This window comes from Cryptosporidium hominis (genome assembly GCF_000006425.1).
Source record: "Cryptosporidium hominis TU502 chromosome 8 CHRO018083, whole genome shotgun sequence".
In the NCBI taxonomy this organism is placed as follows: Eukaryota; Apicomplexa; class Conoidasida; order Eucoccidiorida; family Cryptosporidiidae; genus Cryptosporidium; species Cryptosporidium hominis.
Genome location: NW_667440.1, coordinates 22,049 through 35,302, shown reverse-complemented (window position 1 = coordinate 35,302; position 13,254 = coordinate 22,049). Strand labels below are relative to the sequence as shown.

Here is a 13,254-nt window from a genome sequence, read left to right as displayed (position 1 = left end):
TTTACACATATTTTCTCATAATATGAATCAACTTCTATATAATCACAATTCAATTTTTATTAATACCTTAATGCTTTTTTTTAGTTGACTGCATTCTTTGATTGGCTTAATCATGACGAAGTAGCTTTTTCAGAAGAGGAAAATGAAGATGATGAAAGATTTTTAATTAACTATTAATATAACCACTCCATCTTTCACTTTGTATTAACACATTTATTCCATGTTTAGTAGCTTGATATTTATAATTATACTCTGCTTCTGATGCTATTTATATGTAAAATTGACTCTTATTCAATTTAATGCTCTTGTGCATTTTTATTGCAATTATAAAAAAAAAAATTTAATGTGGACGGCTGACGTAGCTAAAAAGAGAATTTCTTTTTATATATAATTTTATAAATTGTGTGTATTTTGAATATAAAATAAATAAATTCCAAAATTGGAAAACCAGAGTAAAATGCATGCAATTTTGAATTTTTAGATTCTTGAAAAATACTAAAAGATTATTAAAGCTGACTTTGTGTGATCATTAAATTAACCATAATTAGAATCAAGACTTAGTGAACTTTCTTTGAATATTTGTGGTAAACTTGATTTAGAATTACTTTTTAAATTAATGTAAAAATGGCAGATCCAAGTGCTATGCTTAATTATAATGCTGAACTGATGAAATGCCTGGAAGAATTGAAGGAAAAAAGGGATGAGGTCAACAGGCAAATAAAGAGGGAAGAAGAGGATAAGGCAAAGATCCAGCGTGAATTAGGAATTCTGAATGAACGTTTGAAAAGAGTGTCTGAAAGTCTTCAAAGAAAAACAATCGCAAGAGCTGAATATGATAAGACCATTCAAGAGATTGAAGGAGCATACACTAAAATCTTGGAATCTTCTCAAACTCTTCTCCATGTGTTAAAGAGAGAATCTGTTAATCTATCCAATCCAAAGAAGAGGGCTTGATTTGAGCATAGTATTAAAAATATATAAAAGAAGGCCAAAAACTGGCGTATCTTCTTTAAGTTTTGTCTTTAGAATCACTTGTAAGAAGTTGGAAAGGTAAATTTCTTGTACTATTATGTTTTTCCATCATGATATAAGTATTATACTTTTGTGATGAGATTACAATTAGTTGAGTCTTTCTTTTTTCTTGATAAGTCACTTATATATAAACAAAATGCTTTTTTTCGTAATGAAGTACTTGTTAGATATTTGAAAATTCTAGTAAATAAATAATTATGGCTTAAAATTAGCTCAAGTTAAGAATTGGAAAGGATATAAAATAAAGAAGCTTACCAAAAACTCAAGCTCTTAACCCCATGTCTCTTTTAAAATAGTTGATAAATCCTCCTTTGTAACTGTTACAGGATTTGTATGAATAGCTTCATCACTTAAAGCTCTAGAAATCATTCTATCCAAGTTCATTTGTAATGTATTGGAATTTAAATTTTCGATTACACTCTTTTTACTAAGAATTGGTATTTTCCTCAATGCATTTTCTTCTGTAACATAGACTCGAGTTTCTTTATCAGACTTTGAAAATGATCCAGATACATGATTGATAAATTCTTGATCATCTACTTCCATGCATTGCGAGAATACTGACAATTTAACACCTATTGGATCAAACCATCCTTTAGACTTGAAATTAGATAAAGAAGAATGAATTGAACTGAGAGAATCTGGAAGTAAGAGAGTCTTTTTTATTTCATCAATTCTATTTAAAAGTGTCTGTATTTTATTAGAATTTGAATCTTCTGGGTTACTTATTCCAAGCTCAACTGAAAGATTTGCAATCAAAGGTCCAACAGTCTGGCTTCTCTTTATATTAAAGTTGAGCACTTTAGTAATCACAATACTGTCAATAAGTCCATGAGGAAGTGTAAATACTTCTGAAATACTTCTGGATAAGATTGTCCCAAGACCTACATCAGTTGCTGAAATTGCAACTCCAGATATTGAAGCAGCCTTATGGATTTCTTGCAATAATCTAATATCCTTCTCAATGACAGCTTTAGTCAAACTATTAAATAAAATTCTTAAAGACTGAATAGCCATACATGATGAATAATGGTTTGAAGAATTACTAATGTAAGACTCCAATCCATGAAGAAGAGCTCTCATACCTGTAATAGAAGCCACAAACATTGGAATTGTTAATATGAAACTCGAGTCTATTACTGATATATCTGGTAAAAACGCCACACCTGAAACTATCATTTGCCTGCCATCATCATTCCTTAAAACTGCTGTAGATGTCACTTCTGACCCAGAACCACATGTTGTCGGAATGCATACCAACTTCTTTATTAAACTCCCTCTTCTATGTATCATTGCCTTTTTTGAACTCTTTTCCTTATCATTATTGTTAGTTCCCATTGCAAGTGAACGCAAAGTCGTGTTTGGATCCTCATATAAAACTCTTAGTACTTTTGCTATATCCATACAATGTCCCCCACCCATCCCTATTATACAGTCAGGCTTATATGATTTCATCTGCAAAAGAATTGTGCTTAATGCATTCGCATCTGATTCACATAGCTCAGAAAACTCTATTTGAATTCCACTCTTCTTCACCATCGACTCAACTCTCATCGCTTGACATTTTACTGCTGAAGAAAATACCAATATGGCTCGCCCCACATTTGAATCCAACAAATCTGAGATTATATCTCTAAAGGAATCCATATTATAGTATATTATTGGTGTAAGAATTAACATTTTTTTTTATCTTAACAACTATATTAATCAATATTTACCCAAATTTTCTCAAAAAAATACTCTTTAGCTCAAAAAAATACTTTAAATGACTATTTTTCACACCAAATTTTCCAACTGCCATTACTGTCAAAATTGCATGCAAACATGCAATTTATTCTCTACATTACGTCATTCCACTTAGGCGCCAAACCTTAAGTAAAATCCTATACCGGGTAATATATTGAAAAAAAATTAAATTAATGGATAAACCAAAAATTGTACAAAAATATTAAAAGTTGTCTCAGATGGTTCCTAAAGTTAACAAATTAGTTTGATGTTTATTAATACTTGGTTATTTATACTCTAATTGGGAGTAACATTTTAATAATGACCGAGATTGAGGTAGCTTTGAGTTTTACTTCGTTTTTAATGCTTGTACTTACAAATAGTATTCCTAATTTGTACAGATACATTGCATTGCTGCTAATTGAATTATTTTCGTGTATTATTGTTTCCATTCTACTTATTATCAAGCCCAAGTCTAATCAACGTTCTCTCTTACCCACTATTGCATTAATTTCATATTCACTTATTAATGGTTTTATTGGAACTATTTTAACTATTTTTACTGCTTTTTTCTTGGGAGCTCACCTTGTTGACTTTGGAACCATTGTATTGTCTCTTTATTTTGGATTGGTTACTTTTAGAACATGTATATTTACTGGTTTTAAAAGTCTATTAGTAATGATTATTAAAAGGTAAGTGTATAATGAGGAGAAATAAACAAGAAAAGTATATATTGGTCTCAAATGATTAAAACACTTAAGGGGTTTAAATGAGCTTAATATTTTATTATTAAGTGATTTAAAAAAAAGAAATTGAATCTTTTCAATTTTATGATGAGCAAATATATCTACAAGAGAAAAATCCAAGCAAGTCAATTTTTCTCCTTTTTCTTTTATTCAATAATTTTAACTATTTAAATTATTTAGTCCTACTTTAAAGCCAAAAGATAGTAATATTGCTCCTATATTCTATTCTGCCTTATTAGCTTACTTTTCTTGTTTCTCATGTATTCTTCAGTCAAACAACGACCTATTAAAATGGCCAAATTTTATACTCTTAGGAGCTGTTTTTGGAAGATTCCTAGGTACATTATACAAGCTTTTTACTGGAAAGCCAAAGGGTAAAAGCAAATCAGAAGAATAGATCTTGTATGAATTAATTTAGAAGTATTTAGCATTAAGAAAATTATCAAGTATTTTAATATTTTGTTTATTATTTAGCAGCTATTAGTCTTATATTATCTGTATTATTGAAATTTTCCAATTGACAATATTAAGTATTTTTAATGTACTTAATCTATGTAATTAATGTTCTGGATATCTGACAAATCCAGAATAAGCATCAATATAGAGTTGTTTAATCTCATTTAAAAGAGGGAATCTTGGATTAGCTCCCACACATTGATCATCAAGAGCATGGATACTCATAGATTCAACTTTTGACATATAATGTTCTTCCTCTATTCCATGATCTTTAACACACATTGGAACTTGTAATGTTTTCTTGAGATTTTGTATTGCTTCAACTAGAATTCTAATATTAATACTCTCTTGATCCAAATTACTATCAAAGCTCTGATTAGACTTGAAATGCAAGATATCAACAAGCTTTGCATATCTACTCTTTGCAACAGGATACTTGTATTGAGATAGAATGGACTGTTTCGTTGGTCTATTAGATGCATTGTAAGAAATAATATGTGGTAGAAGTATTGCATTTGCAATTCCATGTGGAATATGCATTTGGGCTCCCAGTTGGTGAGCCAGAGCATGGCAAATTCCAAGAAAAGCATTTGAGAATGCCATACCAGCAATAGATGATGCGTTGTGTACATATTCTCTTGCCTTGGCATCTGCATTGATAACAGAGTTTGGCAAATGATCGAATATAAGTCTCATAGCTTGAATGCAAAGTCCATCAGTGTATTCAGAAGCATAGGTTGCAACAAAAGCTTCAAGGGCATGTGTTAGAGCATCTAAGCCTGTTGCAGCTGCAAGGAACCTTGGCATAGAAAGAACAAAGTTGGCGTCAACAATGGCCATATCAGGAGTAAGCTTGTAAGAAGCAATAGGATATTTGATTCCAGTGCTGTTATCGGTAATTACAGCAAATGGAGTCATTTCTGCTCCAGTTCCAGAAGTAGTAGGAATACAAATAAATCTTTGAATTTTTCCACCGCTGGGAGGTAGCTTGACAATTCTCTTTCTAATATCCATAAATCTAGTAACAACTTCATTCCATTTGACAGTTGGATGTTCATACATAAGCCTTACAAGCTTGGAAGCGTCCATAGGAGAGCCTCCTCCAAAACCAATAAGACAATCTGGTTTGCTTACGTTTAATCTTTTAACAATTTCCTTGACAGTTTCAACATCAGGCTCAGGAGGGACTTCTGCAAACATCTCAGAAGCTACTCCTACAGACTTGAGGCCTTCAATAAGATTATCAACAAACCCAAGACTAACCATGACTCTGTCAGTAATAATGTAGGCTTTCTTTAAATTGATTTCTTTGAGATCTTGTAAAGCTTCTTCAAGGCATCCTCTATTGAAATAAATAGAAGGTGGAACCTTAAACCAGGATATGTGGTCTCTTCTTTGTACAACTTGCTTGTAATTAAGCAAATGTTTTACACCAATTCCCTCAGCAGTTGAAGTATGGCCCCAGGAACCACAACCCAAAGTCAAAGAAGGAGTTTGACGGAAGTTAAACATTTCACCCATTGCTCCTTGAGCAGCTGGCATGCAAACTAGAACTCTTCCAGTGGGAATGCTTCTCTGGAACTCAGTAATTCTGCGTTTTCCTTCATCAGAATTTGGGTCAGTATAGATACAAGATGTGTGCCCCAAACCACCAAATTCAACTAAGGCTTTTGCCTTGGAAACACCATCATTAAAGTCGCTAGCTCTAATGATTGACAATACAGGACACAACTTTTCGTGAGACAGTTTCTCCCCTCTTCCAATTTCGTTGATTTCAGCAAGAATCATAACAGCATCTTTTGGGATATCAATGGATGCCATTTTTGCGATCTCAACTGCACTAATTCCAACAGATTTAGGATTCATATTTCCATTTTCGTCAATTAATAAATTCCCAAGTCTTTGGAGCTCATCTTTTGAAGAAATGATATGTACTCCTCTATTTTTGAATCCAGAAATCAACTTATCATATACTGAATCTAGAACCACCAAACATTGTTCGGATGCGCAAATTAAGCTGTTATCAAATGTTTTGGATAAAATTACTGAGTTCACAACCATTTCCAAATCTGAGAGTTCATCAACTAATACTGGTGAATTTCCTGCTCCTCCTCCCAAGGCTGGTTTTCCACATGAATAAGCTGCCTTCACCAAAGCCACTGAACCTGTTGCTAGAATGGCACTGACAGAGCTATGGTTCATTAAGGAATTACATAAGGAAATACTTGCAACATCGATCCAACCAATACAATCCTCTGGAGCTCCTGCTTCTATTGCTGCATCCCTGATAATTTTGGCTGCTCTTATGGAGCTTCTAGCAGTTCTTGGATGAGGAGAAAATACTATGCAGTTTCTTGTCTTAAGGGAAATAAGGGATTTGAAGATCGTTGTAGATGTTGGATTTGTACATGGAGAGATTCCTGCCAAAATTCCCAATGGTTCAGCAACAATATCAATTCCTCCAAATTCATCATGTTCAATTACTCCTACAGTCTTTGTATTTCTGTACTTATTATAAATATTCTCAGATGCAAAGTGATTCTTTATTATCTTATCCTCTAACAATCCCATTCCACCATCTTCTATTGCTAATACTGCCAACTCATATCTTGCACAGTTTGCTGCCAGGGAAGCTCTTTGAAAAATATAATCAACTTGCTCTTGAGAAAGTTTTAAAAAAGCTTTCTGAGCTACTTCCACCTTTAATTAGAAAAATATATATATAATAATCAAATCCAAGTTAATTCATATTTTTGGAGCTAGGAACAATCTGTTCCTCAATTTTCCCTTACCTTTTTCAATAATTCATCCAAGGACTCAACAGAATCGACCAGCTTTCCAATGCTCTGTGATACCTCAGGAATGTAAGCACTCATATTTGAAAATCTGGAAAAATAATAAACAGTTTATTTATTTTCTTTATAATTATTTTCCTATAAATTATTCTTTAGCTCTGGTGATTAGTTTATTTACTCATTTTTTTTTAATATCGCATGTAAATTCTGCAAAAGTAGGCCGGTAAATACAAAAATTGCATGTAAATAATAAAAATGCATGCAATCCTCGAATTTCTGTCAAATTTTAAATTATTGAACTTATTTTCGATTCCTATGATTACTATTATTTTTAATGCTATCACTATTTGCCCTTTTCATTCCTATACTAATTGATTCAAATACACACTTAACAACTTATTCCATTTCTTTAATTCTTTCTGACATTCCTAGCTAAAAAAAATTTTGTGAATAACTAAATTTCAGAATAAATAAAATGGCATAATCCTGTAATTACCTAGAATTGGTTTCAATAGAGCAGACGTTGATAGAAACCTCCATTCAAATCCCTTTATTTACTTTCACTTTTTTTTTACCTATTCGTCATTCACAAAAATCCTATACCGGCATTAAACTTAGGCGCCAAAAATAATTATTTTCCCTTGTTCTATTCCATTTCAACATATAATAACATTAACTTAAAGCTAATTTTATTTCTATAGAAATTTGAGGAGTTTTTTTTGTAAAGTTTCTCCTTAAATTAATTGCTACCCCTCAACTTCCTACTTTCAGTCTTATTTATACCCCACAACATGGAAAGCCAATTATGAATAGTGAATGCAAGACTTTAGAAAAAGATATAGGTCTTGCTTATTGCAAAGTACTCTTGGTGGGTGTTGGAGGAATTGGAACAGAAATTCTTAGATGTCTGATATTCTCCGGATTTAGACGAATTGATATCGTCGACTATGACTACGTTGAAGTCTCCAATATTTCCAGACAACTCTTTTTCAATCTTGGAGATGAAGGAAAGTCCAAGGTGCATGTTTTGGCGGCAAACGCAACAAACCACTTCAAGTCAGCAAAAGGATTAGAAATCAAGCCTTTTCATTCTGACATTTCCGACTTTTTCTCAAAGTTCAATGTGACCCCATCCGACTACAAAATCATTCTTTCTGGTTTGGATAATATTCATGCAAGAAGGACATTGAATGCTATAGTAATGACGCAATCTAGTCCTCAAGCTTATCCAATACTATTAGATAGTGGTACTGAAGGATTTAATGGCCATTCTAGAATCATTATTCCGGGAGAAACATCCTGCTATGAATGTACAATGGGGCTCAACGTCCAAGATACTAACTTTCCACTCTGTGAAATCAAAGAATTCCCTAGAACACCCATTCATTGTATAGCATATGCAAATTTTATATATGAGGAAGATGAACAAGACAATGAGGAGTGTAAAAATCACAAAATTCTTAAGATTTATCAACTAGCACAAGAACATGCAAAATCTTTTGGAATCCAGGGAGTCACTTTAGAATTAACAAAACAAATTATTGGAAATATTTTCCCAACACTTCTTTCTACAAATACAATTATTGCATCCTCTGTGGTTTCCCAGGCCATTAAGTATCTAAGAGGCTCTGGACAAGCCAAGAACCTTAAAAACTATTTCATGTATTATGGTCAAACAGGTATATACTCATCCTGCTTTGAAATTCACAAAGACGAAAACTGTATTTTTTGTAAGATATAAAATTATAGTTGGACTATCCGATCCATTCATATTTACTCATTTATTATTCACTATTAACTTATTTATTTCTACCGGAAGTCCTTCTTTTCTCTAAAACTCCCGATCTAGAATTAATCTCATCTTTCAAATGAAAATTAGATTACATTCTTTCTGATTTATTGTCTATTAATTGTTCTTCTTTGTTGTATTCACAGGCTCCCAAGATAAAAAGCTTTCAACATTAGCATCTCCACCTTTAGCTACAGAAGAGTTGAACCATGCTTCTCCAGCATTAAGTCCCCAAGTTGAGCTTACATTTCCAATATACTGAGACCTCCCCATTTCTGTGTATAGTCCAGCAATACCTTTTGATCCTTCAAGCGCTTTTTGAGCTTTAGGAGGTATATATGGGGTTCTAACCTTCTCATCCAAATAAATGAATCCAGAATACGATGAATTGATCAATTCTATTGCTAGATCTTTTGAAATACCAAGATTTGTAAGATTCCCTGAAATCCCATCCCATCTATTATTCATTGGTGGTATTGGAGCTCTTCCATCATTTCCACTTGAATCTCCAAAATTTCCATTATCTATTTCTGTCGAGTTTATTGTTCCTATTAATGCATAAGGAGCTAATCCTTGGCATGAACATTCAATCACAAATTGCTTGCTTTCCTGTTTACTTGGAGAAATATTACTTGTACAAAGATCTTCTCTCCAAACTGAATCACTTAACATTGAACATCCTATATTTGTCATATTTACTGGAATCTCAAAAGAAAGAGGAAGTGAAAATGTTACTGTAGGAGTTCCATATGCATAATAATCAATCGAACAAAGATAAAGAGCTCCTCCTCCTATTGGAATGGGTCTTGAGACTTTTCTAACAGCATTCTCTATTAAAATATTCGAAATATATTTCCTTGGGTAAGTATAACTAGAAATTGTTGCTGATGTATTTGGACAACTTCTTGAAGCAAATTCTAGCATCTCTGAATCGTATTCTTCCGGATATGCTTGAAAGTAAATAGATTCAACAGGGGAAAGTTTCTTTATTTCGTTAAATCTAAAGCCTGAAATTGCCATTCCATTCAAACTTGTTGATCTTCTCGTAAATACTTCATCTAAAGTAATTACAGAAAGCGAAATACCACTTTCTTTTCCTTTCCAATCTAAAGAATCTTTATTATAAGTCCAAAATGAAAATCTATTACCCACAGATTCAAGCATATGCGAAATGGTTGACTCTAAATTACTATCTCCAAGTATTCTACTCCATCCATTGCTTGCAACTAATAGATCCAAAGTCTCTAGAACAAGATTTGAGACACTAGGACTACTGGTACATTCTGCATTCAAAGTAATATTCATCAATATTTCAAAAGGTCTTGAGACATCCAAATTAAGTTTAGGATTTTCGTAGGCAACTTTGTAAATCTTCTTAAGAATATACAGAGACATAAGCTTGAAAGAAGCAAAGTCATAGCCTTGAGGAATATTCTGGAGTTCAAATGCTGTGGAATAGATCGACTCAAAATAGTTTTTCCATATTAACTGGTTATCTTTGTTTTCCTCAAAAAGAGCACTCACCAATTGAATTGTTTCTATTGGTGATGTATAAGCCAATGGATGTGTAACCACAGCTATTGCATCTTCAATCTCTGATTGAGAATCTTCGGTCTTCATCAAAACTTTGGAAAATGGACAAGGGAAAGAATTCAACAGACTCAAGTCATTGGAACACCAATGAGAGTAGAAAGAGTCTTTGAATGGAGGTTGGCAAGGAATATAACAACCAGAAAATGTTACTGTTTGGGCTCTAATGTATACAAACCATTCTTTGCTGGTAGCTGGGAGCCTTAAAGAGGGTGGAAGCTGAGTCAAAGAATCTCCAAGGAAAATGACTGTGGAATTCTGTCCAATAATTTGCGATGATGATGCGATAATTCCAAAACTTGCGAAACCTTCATCTTGCTCTGTGTTTGAAAATGCAAGATTGCTAAGAGTGAGGAAAATTGAGTCTCCAATAGAAGCTCCTTTTTCCTCTGGTTGATATAGAGAAAGCTTTCCAACAGTTGGAGGAAAGTCAACAGCTCCAAATTCTATAGATACAAATTCATTTGTATTGGCTTGTGGATTACTTTGGATCAAGGTTTCATACGAAATAAAAGTTGTTCTAGGAGAACTGGATTCTGAAATGATTAATTCATGAATACAATTTGAGAATTTTGAGTTTTGTAGAACTGGATACTTAGTAGTTATGATCATAGATCCCCCTAGATTTGAAAAGTCAGCAATTGAAATCTTGGAAACACTTGGAGTCCCTGAAACTCTTCTTATTGATTCACAATAAAGATATGCTGAAACATAGAATTCTTTGTTAATACTAATTCCAGAAGTTTTCCCTAGAACTACTTTGTGTCTGATCTGTAGAACTTTGTTAAAAGGGATTAAGAATGAATACTTTGTATTATGAAGATGATCCCAAGCCTTTACTGTTGGGTAAATAATGAAGATCTGTTCAACAGTTGTGGGAATCATTGGTATCATTGGAATTTTGGAACAATATTCTGGTGATAGAAAGCCTGAAATTGGAGGAGAAAAGAGCTTAACTGAAATACCCTTTGAAGGACTTGTATAAGAAATAGTATCAGTGAAAATTGTTACTGTTATAGCAAGATAGTCAGTAGTCTTAAAAGATGAAGCTTTCAGAGTGGTTACATGTTCTTCTGGAGCAGTATTTACCATTCCAATAAACTGATTCTGGGTATCTGGAGTACTTAAGCATGTAACAAATTCATTGTTTAGCTTACATGATGTAATTTCGTCTCTAGGTACTTCAATCATATCTTGCCAAGTATTTGTGGATGTAGTCTTCTTGGTTTTACACTGCCAAGCTGTTTTGAGTGAGTACATATCTCTTTTCATAGGTACAAATCTAGCAGCTCTACAAGTCATTCCTGATCCGGGAGTTGCATAGTTTCCAAAGTTCCTGTTAATATACCTTTCGCTAAACTGATAGAATTCACTTCCAAGAGTAACTGAAGTATCATGATTCACAAAAGATGGTAAATTATAGAAAATAAAAGGTTGGTTTGAAGCTGTTGCAATCAAAAGAGAGTGAAGAAGACCGTTTCCAGGGTATATCTTCTTAAATTTTCGTGTCTCATCATTTATATCTGATCTAAAGGTTCCTTTGTGAGTATAGCTGACATATTGGATTAGGGATGACAATACAAAAAAGTAACTTATAGGAGATGGAGCTGAAAGATATTTGATCGGAGGGAGGTAGAAGGGGGATTTAAATTGGGTATTTGAATTTCTGAGATGAGTTCCACATAACCCCACACCTGCATGTACACCGGTATAGGAAGATTTGGGAGAATATGGGAAAGTACCATTATAATAGCATCCTCCAAGAAAATTATTTGAAAATGTGAGATATGTTGAAATAGTGTTTTGGAGTTGTCCAGGGTAGTTTTTTCCATTTAAGAATGGTCTTTTAGAGAAGTACATGCTAGAGAGTACAGTATTTCTGGATATAGTAGAGTCATTTTTTGAGTATTTTGAAATAAACCTTTTTGGGGGTAAATCTTTAAGGTAATTGATATTGAATGGATTGGAAGAATTATTAGCATAATTCCAAAAAGGGTCCATAGGGTAATAGAATAAATAGTTATTTACACAGCTTGAACTACTGTTGGATGGAAGATTAGATGGCATAACCACTCTAATAGGTGAGACACCTAAGGGAATGTTTGTCCAACCAAAAGGTACTGCAGAATTATATTCGTTGATAGTAACATTATTTTGGATTGCAATGAAAGCTCCTTGAGCAGAGTTTATAATAGGGGGTTGGAAACCTGCAAACCTTTCTTTAGGCTTCCAAATCCCAGATGTTAGGTCAGAATCATATCTTCCATATGAAAAGGTCATGTTAAAGAGATCGACATATGAGTGATCTGGAGGATCAGATTCTTGGATTGAGCTTCCAGGAAGGACCTCTGGAGGAAGGTCTATTTTATATTTAAATGGTAAAACAACCATATCTGAGAAAGAATTAGCCAAATTTAGGACACTTGCAACATTAAGCCAATTTTCACTATAATAATGTTGCTGGAGCCAGGTAAGGACTGGATCAGGAGAAGGAGTAGTTGAGACTCCTTCTTCCACAATACTCGCAAGTGCATCTCCAATTATAGTTCCTGGTATGAGGAAAGTGAAGTTAGTAGCTGAGGTAGATTGAATCATGGTTGGCTCAAAATTATTCAAGTAATCTACAACCATGTTGCAGGCAACATAGTAGCTTGAGGTTTGGTTAACAGAGATGGATCCAAAAGCTGTAGAGATCCAGATTGGGTCAGTTAAGCCTGCATGATTACATGAGAATGAGATTGGATTACTTTCAAAAACATAGTTAATATTCTTGAGGCTGATTACAATTGGGTACATATAAGAGCAAGGAGTTAAAATAGCTGGAAATCCGATAGTAGACCATAAAGAAAGGTCGTATCTAGGCTGGTTTGCTAAATCATCAATTTTGATATCCATTCCCCATGCACCTTGGGCTATTGTACTATTTGGAAACATGGAATTGACAGTGTAGCTTTCTGGCATAAGCTGGGAGAGGACTAGGCTATTTTTTAGCCAGGAAATTTGAATAAGAAAAATAAGGAGTAGGCATGGGATTCTCCTTAATAGCATTGTGACTCTGTTATAATAAGTAATTTTTTAGGTTTAAATTTTCAGAGATTTCAATGCTTTCCAGTGTTTCATC

General features: G+C 33.4%; 5 protein-coding genes across 5 annotated transcripts; 2 read left to right on the top strand and 3 right to left on the bottom strand.

Annotated features, from left to right (window-relative positions):
- Positions 1–624: 624 nt before the first annotated feature.
- Positions 625–954, top strand: Chro.80197 (13 KDA deflagellation-inducible protein). The annotated part of the gene is made up of 1 exon (XM_662985.1): positions 625–954. The coding sequence occupies one exon, from the start codon at positions 625–627 to the stop codon at positions 952–954; it is 330 nt and encodes a 109-aa protein (XP_668077.1).
- A 348-nt stretch (positions 955–1,302) lies between these two features.
- On the bottom strand, positions 1,303–2,712 carry Chro.80198 (aldehyde-alcohol dehydrogenase). The annotated part of the gene is made up of 1 exon (XM_662984.1): positions 1,303–2,712. The coding sequence occupies one exon, from the start codon at positions 2,710–2,712 to the stop codon at positions 1,303–1,305; it is 1,410 nt and encodes a 469-aa protein (XP_668076.1).
- A 1,349-nt stretch (positions 2,713–4,061) lies between these two features.
- On the bottom strand, positions 4,062–6,530 carry Chro.80199 (aldehyde-alcohol dehydrogenase E). The annotated part of the gene is made up of 1 exon (XM_662983.1): positions 4,062–6,530. One exon carries the CDS (start codon positions 6,528–6,530, stop codon positions 4,062–4,064), a length of 2,469 nt encoding a protein of 822 aa, XP_668075.1.
- Positions 6,531–7,559: 1,029 nt separating this feature from the next.
- On the top strand, positions 7,560–8,495 carry Chro.80201 (ubiquitin-activating enzyme). Its single annotated transcript, XM_662982.1, has 1 exon — positions 7,560–8,495. One exon carries the CDS (start codon positions 7,560–7,562, stop codon positions 8,493–8,495), a length of 936 nt encoding a protein of 311 aa, XP_668074.1.
- Positions 8,496–8,660: 165 nt separating this feature from the next.
- Chro.80202 (hypothetical protein) lies at positions 8,661–13,181 on the bottom strand. Its single annotated transcript, XM_662981.1, has 1 exon — positions 8,661–13,181. The coding sequence occupies one exon, from the start codon at positions 13,179–13,181 to the stop codon at positions 8,661–8,663; it is 4,521 nt and encodes a 1,506-aa protein (XP_668073.1).
- Positions 13,182–13,254: the final 73 nt, after the last annotated feature.